The 9,196-nt window shown below is 37.2% G+C and overlaps 1 protein-coding gene across 1 annotated transcript; it reads right to left on the reverse strand.

The window, feature by feature from the left end:
* Nucleotides 1-1,112: 1,112 nt before the first annotated feature.
* On the reverse strand, nt 1,113-8,832 carry LOC139124603 (uncharacterized). The gene is made up of 5 exons (XM_070690735.1): nt 8,677-8,832; nt 6,348-6,463; nt 5,063-5,320; nt 2,513-2,655; nt 1,113-1,904 (listed from the first exon to the last, which is right to left on the reverse strand). The coding sequence occupies exons 2-4, from the start codon at nt 6,411-6,413 to the stop codon at nt 2,644-2,646; spliced, it is 336 nt and encodes a 111-aa protein (XP_070546836.1). The 5' UTR covers nt 6,414-6,463; nt 8,677-8,832; the 3' UTR covers nt 1,113-1,904; nt 2,513-2,643.
* Between the last annotated feature and the right edge of the window lie 364 nt (nt 8,833-9,196).

Raw genomic sequence — 9,196 nt, forward strand, 5'->3', positions numbered from 1 at the left:
GCTCATTCACACTAACTGCAGAGCTAAAATAGAATTTAATCATTTGATTCCATGTCTGTTCTTTTTAAAGTTATATTCCTTGAATACAAGTAACAAGTACTGATAACATATATACTTGTAAATATCTATTTTTCATAAGCTTGTCAGACTGCTAAAGGTGTGCTTGTGATTTTCTGATAACATGAATTTTTACTTATTGCAAGCAATAGTTTTGATCTCCAAAGCAAGTTTCAGATGTAGTTTTTGAGCTTTTGCTCTTGATAATGGAATGGGACTTCATGTACTGTATTCACGAGTTAGTCCAATTTGCAATAATCTGCAACATAAATCTCTGTACCCTGTCCACAAGTTGACATTGCCTGAAATCCATATCGCACAAGCTTGAAGATATATCTCCTTGGAAGCCATCATTGTTTACAGCCTGGGGGGGGGGGATCAGAGGAATGTGAAGGGGGTCACTCAAAATATTGATAAGGGGGGGGGGGGTTACTCAAAATGTTGAGAGAAAGAAGGTGCAAAATGTATTGAAACATGTACCTCTCAGATTGCACCACTTCACACATCAATTTCTACAAATTTTTACTCAGTAAAATTACACATTGAAAACACCCCTGAGATTACGCCAAACTGCACCAATGCACACATCAATTTCTACAAATTTTTCCATGCAAGGGAGAGGAGCAAGCCCATCGGACACTTTCCCCATCAGCCTTCCGCATGTTCTTCAATCAGTACTTTCAAAGTCTACCCTATCAGATATCCCAGTGAGGACCCTGTTATGATACCCATCCATATTAAACAATACTGTATGTAGTTGTATACTGGTTATAGTGTGACCTTTGACATCTATGTTTTGTTGTGACTTTGAATTTCATTTTGTTGGTTTCACCTTTTTCAACCGTCATGAGATAACCAATGATTATCTAGCAGGGTACACTAGGATTTGAATGGTCTTTCCTATTGCTGTATTTATGTAAATTATAGAAATACATGTATTGAAATTAAGTTTTCAAAAGTGAGTGGGGGGGGGGGGGGGGGGTCAGTCAAAATTTCCATGTAAGAGAAGGGGTTACTCAAATTCATCATGGTTTGGGGGGGCGGGTACTTGAAATTTTAGAGTTTCCGACAAAATTCCTCCAACATCCCCCCCCCCCCCCCAGGCTGTAAATAATGACAGCTCCCAATGAAATTTGGGCTGCAGTGTAGCTGTATCTTTTGATGAATTTTTCACAATTTTTTTAATATCAACTCTAGTTTCTTGTTCTTCTTCTGAAAGCTTAATGGGAAACAAAGTACCTATATATATCATACATGTGCACATTGCAATGTTATTGACCAGTATATGTAAATCTGGGTCCTGATTGACATGTACACCTCTGGAGCAGAAAAAGTGATAATGGAATGTTTATAAACAATCATCACAAGTGACAATTACCTACAGGTTTGTTATTATACTACTGAGATCACCATGATACTGAGGGGAGGCATGAAATAATAATTGTGTTTTCTCAGTGCTCTGAAAGTTAATTTTTCCTCTCTTTGAGCTGGACTACCTTAAACAGTTCAGTGTACAAGCTGCAATATGATGATGCTTAGTATTGCGGGTTATATCTGTTAAGTTGCCCACTGTTTGTCTGTGGTAGGTGTAGTGGCCTTTAGGAGTTTTTGATCCTAACATACATGTACATACAATCTGTGTGCTGAGCAGTGTAAGGGTTCACGTCTGTCCACCATACTGACTAATAGGAAATCCTCTACCAAATGGAGGTGCAATCCCACTGTCTTCATCTTGAGAAAACTGTCCCTGGTAGCTGGTTTCTTTCTTTGCGTGGTAAAATGCTGCCTTAAAGTCGGTTTTGGATTTATCTTGCTTCCTCTTCTGCATGGATATACACACCTGTTCCCTAACATAGTAATAATAATAAACTCATGGAAGACAATCATGGACCAATCATGGAACATAAAACATATAATTTCTCTTCACAAAAAGTTAGTTATTTGTGTGTTAAATATCAAAGAATTCTTGTGTAAAAAAAACAAATAAATTTATTTTTCTCTCCGCTATATACATATTTCTCTAACGTAGACATCTCAACCACACCGTTTTCTTCTTGCTCAACCAATGTCCTGCTCAGTTTAAGAATGAGAATTGCTGTAACATGTATGCTGTGTATAGTATCTGGATGGATTAGTGTTAAGCTGATGCACCTACATAGTTGCTGCTGGCAATGTCAATTAAAATACAGAAATGTATCAGTGAACCTGTGTTTCTAATTAGTATTCTTGTAATCGTAAACATGCTAGCTATATAAAGACAATTAAAATACAGAAATGTATCAGTGAACCTGTGTTTCTAATTAGTATTCTTGTAATCGTAAACATGCTAGCTATATAAAGACAACTAATATAAAACACTTTGTGCAAGTTACAAGATACCAGTTCCAGCACATCTTTGCAACAACCACTTGTGTATATATACTTGGGAGTAAGGACTGAAAAGGAAAAAACTTACCTGTTGTTTGATCATTTCCATTCATCTTTCATTGTAAATGTCATGGCAAAGTCCTATTCAAAGCCCTCCACTTTGTTCTTTACTGCTCTTTGTCAAGGCAATGGTATTTCTCATCCTTGACATTGCAGCATTCACTGCTGATCCTGAATTGTAAACAGATAGACTCATGATTACTAACTCTTTAAATGACAATGATAACCTGAATGATTAAAATACATTTGATGATGGGATGTTAATGAATTTCAAACACTCATAATGTCCTTAACCCTAATGATGATAAGCATTACACACATGTAAACATTCTAATAAGATGACCCAGGTCTATCCACAATACAATTACTCAGCATCGCAGGTGACCCCGGTCAACCATCAACAAATACATGTACACGCTATGGAGATGATCCTGGGCAATCCAGAATACAAATACAGGTACACATTATTGAAGATGACCCAGGCCTATCCTGAATACAATTACAAATAAAGGTACAGTGTTTTTATTGAAGATGACCCAGGCCTTTCCTGAATACAATACAATAAAATACAGGTAAACATTAATTGTTGAAGATGACCCAGGCCTATCCTGAATACAATACAATAAAATACAGGTAAACATTAATTGTTGAAGATGACCCAGGCCTATCATGAATACAAATACAGATACACATTATTGAAGATGATACAGGCCTATCCTGAATACAATACAGGTACAGATTGTTTGTATTGATGATAGACATTGGTCATCTCCCATTATGTATTCTACATAGGCCTGAGTCAGCTTACATGTACATACTGTGTGCATGATGCGTATTGTGGATTGGCCTAGGTCATCTTCCGTTGCATATATTATGTGTATTTTGGATATGTCTGTGCCATCTTCCATACCATGTGAATGCATTTGGATTGAGGATAGCCCTGGGACATATTCCATATCGTGTGCATGTAGGCCTGGGTCATCTTCCATACCGTGTACATGTATTTGTGGATAGGCAGCGGTCACCTTCTGTCATGATGTGTACCAGTACTGAGTAACACTGTATTGTGGATAGCATAGGTCATAATATTTGCATGAAGATATTGCCCAGGATATTGTCCAGTTGAATGTTTACCATGCTGAACAACAAGCAGCACACTGCGACATGCTAAGTCGTGTTCGATTACAAGTAAGCAAAAACGATAATTGCACAGGTTGTCCGCAGAGTTGCAGGGTAGGACTAGTTACAAAAAATGAAAGTGTACCAGGAATAGTTTGCTGAATTTCCATGGCTAGTGTTTGAATAAGAGACGAATCAGTTTTTTTTTTCTGTAAGACATCAAGTGGCCATTATAGGAAAAAAATTGTGAGACTGGAACGAGAGTGACGCTTTCTCACAATTGGTGAGAATCTCTTAATTGCCATTCTCACTGCTATCGGTGAGAGTAGTTTAATTCTCACCATTGAGCACTGAGAAATGCACTTCTTGATGAGATAATAGATTCTCACCGATGGGAATGGAAATTCTCTCTAAGCACTGTGAGAATGGTAATTTTTACAGTGAGAATCAACCAGACTAATCATTCACTGGTGAGAATCAACCAGACTCATTGTTCACTTGCGAGAATTAACCACATTGTTTCACACCAGTGAACAAGTCTGATTCTCACCAATGAATGGTGAGTCTGGTTCATTCTCAGCTTAAAAATTACCATTCTCACAGTGCTTAGTGAGAATTTCCATTCTAACTGGTGAGAATCTATTATCTCACCAAAGAGTACATTTCTCACTACTCATCGGTGAGAACTTTTGAATTCTCACTGGTAGCTGTGAGAATTGACAAGAGATTCTCACAAATTGCAGGAAAGCGTCACTTTCTCTCTCCACAGTCTCGCAATTTATTCCTATACACCCAGTTTGATTTTGAAATTAAAGCATTCATTGTTTGGACTACCAATAGAAAGAGGCGACTGTTTACACCTAGTGTACAAAATGTGATTATCTGCAGTACACCTTCTCAAAGTGAACAGTTGGTTTAAAAATTAGACTCTGTGATTGGAGAACTGAAAGCACTTGATGACTGAGGCAGAAGGGAAAGGGTAGAAAGGAAACATCTTGAAGTTACCCTGTAAATAATGCAATACTTATGATACGTCTTGATACATTTACAAAAGTGCAAGTCACATAAGTGTGAAGCACACGGGAAATAAAATTTGTTGTGAATCCTATAAGAAAGCAGTTTGTTCCATAAAAAATAGTTGTTTATTTTCATTGCCACTAGCTATCTGTGGTTCAGGATGGTCCTACTTAAATTTGAAAATCACAAATGTCCCATGGACCTGGTAATGTATTACTTTGAATGGAAATGATTATGGGACCAGTTTAATGTCATATTGTTACTGTAGCAACTGATAGGACCTGAGTATACAGCTGTCAGTTGGCCAAAATCACAGATGAAATTATATGTAATTTGGATGGCTATAGTTCTAGCTAGTCAACGTTGGTCTCAATTAGCCAGAATGGCTTAGTGGTAAATTTAGCCCGTGGAAACACTGAACAGGATATATGTAAGTACAAACCTGTGCCACAGCAAGGACCCACTGCCTTAGGAAAGTAAATATATTGATGAAAAACTCCCTCAATTCCATGGGTTTTTGCACTGCATTGATGACAACACCACCATCTCTGTTCAGTGTTGGCTGTTTGCATAGCCACACACTGTGTATTTGCTTTGCAATGGAGGATGGTATTTTCACCATGTTGTTTTTCACCAGGTTGTCAGACCAGTATCCAATGACAATGGGACGCACTGCCTCAGTAAGGGATCTCGAATCTGACTGGGTGAAAAGAAAACATTAACAAGGATGTAATGTAAATATTATCTCCTGCACATTGCTGAAATTACTTTACACATCAGTTCATCCTAAAACATGGCTTTTTATATTCATTAGATAAGAAAACTTGATTGTTTATGACTTCTGTAATTTTAATTAAACCTTTCATCACTGGTATAACTTTGCACCAAACCCATTGTAATCACTGATGATTGTGCACCTTTTTAAAGAAAACTATAATGTAGGTCAAGACGTGCATTCAAGCAAGTAGCAATAAATTCATTTATACATTTATTTCAAGGGAAGACCTGGAACAGGCTCCATAAAATATACATAAAAATATGAATGCATGAAGTACAATAAAACAATAAACAACACACAACAAACTATGTGAAACTATTAAAAATATGTACAAATTTAGGCATGACATTCTGACCAGGCATCTGAAACTTTGACAAGATAATGTGTTGTCAATGGCAGGGTTGGAAATGCACACATCAAAGTAGCCATACATCTTTGAAGAGCCAAGTACCTAAACCATTGAGTTTTATACTGTGAGTCTAAAAAACAGTGCGAGTTCTAGTATTTGTAGTTTACTGAGGAACATCAAAATTAACATGAAACATGATTGGGGACAATCATACATATTATTAAAATATTCATATAAAAATATAGTATATAAAAACAATCTTCGATGATAAAGAGGCTAAAGGTTAAAACGCTTGCAGAATTCTTCATAATTATTTCAGCTGTTAGGATGCTATGTTTGAAACAAAGGAACTTCATGAATTTCATTTGCTCAATTTTTTCCTGTTGATTTTTTTGCCAAGGAGACTACAGTACAGACCATATTCTAAAATACTTACATGTATTATATAAGTTATGTACAGAGCGTCAAGGGAGTTGATGTTGAAGAAGAACTACAACTCCGCCAAATATAACCGAGCATGCGAAAATCTTAACTGATAATGAACAAGATGTGCAGGAAATTAAAAATAAAAAATGACTAAAAATTTAAAACAAATCTTACCTGATGAAGGATTTGTAAAAGATCAGTTGTCAATCTTTTGATTCTTGTTCCTTCTACGTTCCACATACATATACCTCTGAGGCTTTACTACCAGGTTACATGAGGTATACTAACAGCTGTAGACAAATGTCAATGAATACAATTAGAATCTTGAGATAGTCCTATTTCTCACTGTCTGTACAATGGATACTCAACTTTATAATCATGGATATGTGTCAAAAGATTAGTAAAATCATATACTCATTCATTATGTATTACCATGCCACAAATACACAGTAATCATGGTTTGCTTTTATGTCCGTGAATATGAATAATAATGCTAACATTGAAACTTTTCAGCAAAAATGTAAATAGTCATTGTACAACGATCATAATCAATCACAAAAACAAAATGAAGTGCTTGTGGGCCAAATTATACACTTTTTAAAAAATCTCCAGATTTGCCAAATTTTTAGGGTGGGCATGACTGTGCATCAATGCTTATTACATGCCTTGATGTGGGTGCAAATCAGTGAATTGATTTGAAAAGGAACATCCGGGGAGTTAGCGGGTCGGTGAACATAATGTACTGACCGGTTTTAATGGTTACCCGGGCAAGTGAAGCCCTTCAACGTTTTTAACATCCAAGTAGACACTTAATGATAGATGTAAAATATACATGTGCACACTTCTATTTTGACTTTTGTTAAAATCCTTTCGATGCTGGTCGATAATGGTAAAATTGTTTGAAAATGTCCTGCATATATACGCATGTAACTAAATGTGATACAGCATTTATAACCATGAAGATATTGTTGCCTGAATACATGGGTTTATGTGCCCTCGCAGCAGGTTGATAATATCATGGAAATAACAGACTCTGCTCTGACCATAATATTTATCTATAGGCTTTGGCAAGACTGAAAGCCAAAATAAGCATGCTCGCCAAGCCTTGTTAATTTTGGACTTTCCTCTTGCCCTTGGCCATAAATTAATGATAATGGTCAGGGCTTCTCCCATTTTTTCTATTATTTCATTTATTAAGGGTTAAAATAAGTGTGATAAGGCCATTTGTGTACAAGAAATTAAATTTTGGAATTTCAGCAAATGCACTTTTCATGTATGTACACAAGGCTGCCAAAGGAACAAGGAACAATTTTTTTCCAATACAAAACTGACAACATTTTTGCACTCTTTAGACTTTCGCCAAGTCTGTGGGCATGTAAATATCAAAAATGAATACATTGAAGCAATGAACTTCGCAGACTGGCAGGCTAGGTGGTTGGCTGGTGCTCAGATAATGGGGTGAATGCCATTCCCTACAGACTTGTGAACCTTGCAGGGTTTCAGTAGCTATAAATAACTTATATAACATCAGGTAATAAATATGCATGACTAATCTTAATCTTAATCAAGCATAATTTTCCAACTCATTTAAAGTTGGAATAGAGAAGAATAGTGAGTATAAATATGCTTTCAGAATTTTAAAACAGTCTGTGAATCTTTCTAAACATGGGGGATATTTTTGCCTTCCCTGGGGAATCGCAGCGGTACAATTATCATAATGAATCATGGTAATCTCCAGTCGTATGAAGTATCAGTAAATTTCACAATTGCAATCACCTTCCCTGATTTTTGTACCCATCACAGCTCTGCTCGGCTCCATACCCAAACCGGGTATTTGATTCCGCTCTTGCTGAAAAATTGTAATTTTTCAATAACATTGTTTCCAGAGAATGTTATCGTAGGAATTATAACAAAAGATGATTCATTCACTGGCAATTTTTTAGTAATTCTGGGTAAGAAATACATATATGATTGCAGAAGATGGCATAGAATACCAAGGATTCGACAATTTACAATAAGGGTATATGCAAGAAAGAATAACGGTAGAAAACATTATTTTAAGATTCAGCGGTGAGAATAAGAACAGATTCTCACTAATTGCGAGAAAGCGTCATTTTCTCGCTCGAGTCTCACAATTTTCCCTATGATGCTGTACGTGTTTAGGCTTACAGACCACAGACGTTCTGTTGAGTGGATAGTTTGTAAAAGTGGAGTTTCCGCTACGTTCCGACGTTCTCCTCCGTAGCCTTATCACCATTTGAAGAAAAGGCTACAGAACAGAACGTCCGAACGTAGCATAAACTACACTTTTACAAACTACCCACTCAACAGAACGTCTGTGTTACAGACAAGCTGCAGTACAGTAGCTCGCGCTCGAGGTATTTGGGTCGGACGGCAAAACGTGACCTCGAGCCACTGTGCAGTTACACACACTGCCACACCAGCAGTGCTACGCAGAGCTAAAGCGGCAGCATACTGATACCATGGAGGTAGATATACTTACGTGGAAGAGAGAACTTCACCAGTCGACGAAAATACGTGATCATCAGCTGCTCCCCTACAATGGTGAGACTTGGCTGCAGTACGATGTACGGCTGAGTCGCCCCACGATGTAACAAACACAACTCATACGCGATCGCGTGGCCGCGCATTGAAGTGACTTGGGATTCCTCGTACAGCCTCCGGTCACCGGGTGACCCAGGCCTGGGGGTGACCGGGCGTTTGTGACAATAGGGCCGCTTTACACAGGCATATCCTTCCATGACAAGCAATCAAGTACGCCATTCATGGCTTTATTTTGACAATACATCAAAGAAACTCGATGTACAAATTTTACAGAATGCTTTATAAAATATAAACCAACACTCCTAACACATTACGCTTTCAAGTGTAGTGTTAATTTAGCTTCGCTACACTTCGCGACACTTGTTCTCATTTGCATACAACTTCCCACCTCCTTTCTTGAATTAGATGATAAATAGATAGATAGATAGATAGATAGATAGATAGATAGATAGATAGAT

The sequence above is a fragment of the Ptychodera flava genome (assembly GCF_041260155.1).
Source record: "Ptychodera flava strain L36383 chromosome 23 unlocalized genomic scaffold, AS_Pfla_20210202 Scaffold_24__1_contigs__length_23054250_pilon, whole genome shotgun sequence".
In the NCBI taxonomy this organism is placed as follows: domain Eukaryota; kingdom Metazoa; phylum Hemichordata; class Enteropneusta; family Ptychoderidae; genus Ptychodera; species Ptychodera flava.

Coding starts and splice junctions, on each gene's coding strand:
- LOC139124603 (XM_070690735.1), bottom strand. CDS start 6,413: ATGTGGAACGTAGAAGGAACAAGAATCAAAAGATTGACAACTGATCTT. Junction 5,321..6,347: donor TTTTACAAATCCTTCATCAG/GTAAGATTTGTT, acceptor CTTTTCACCCAG/TCAGATTCGAGATCCCTTAC.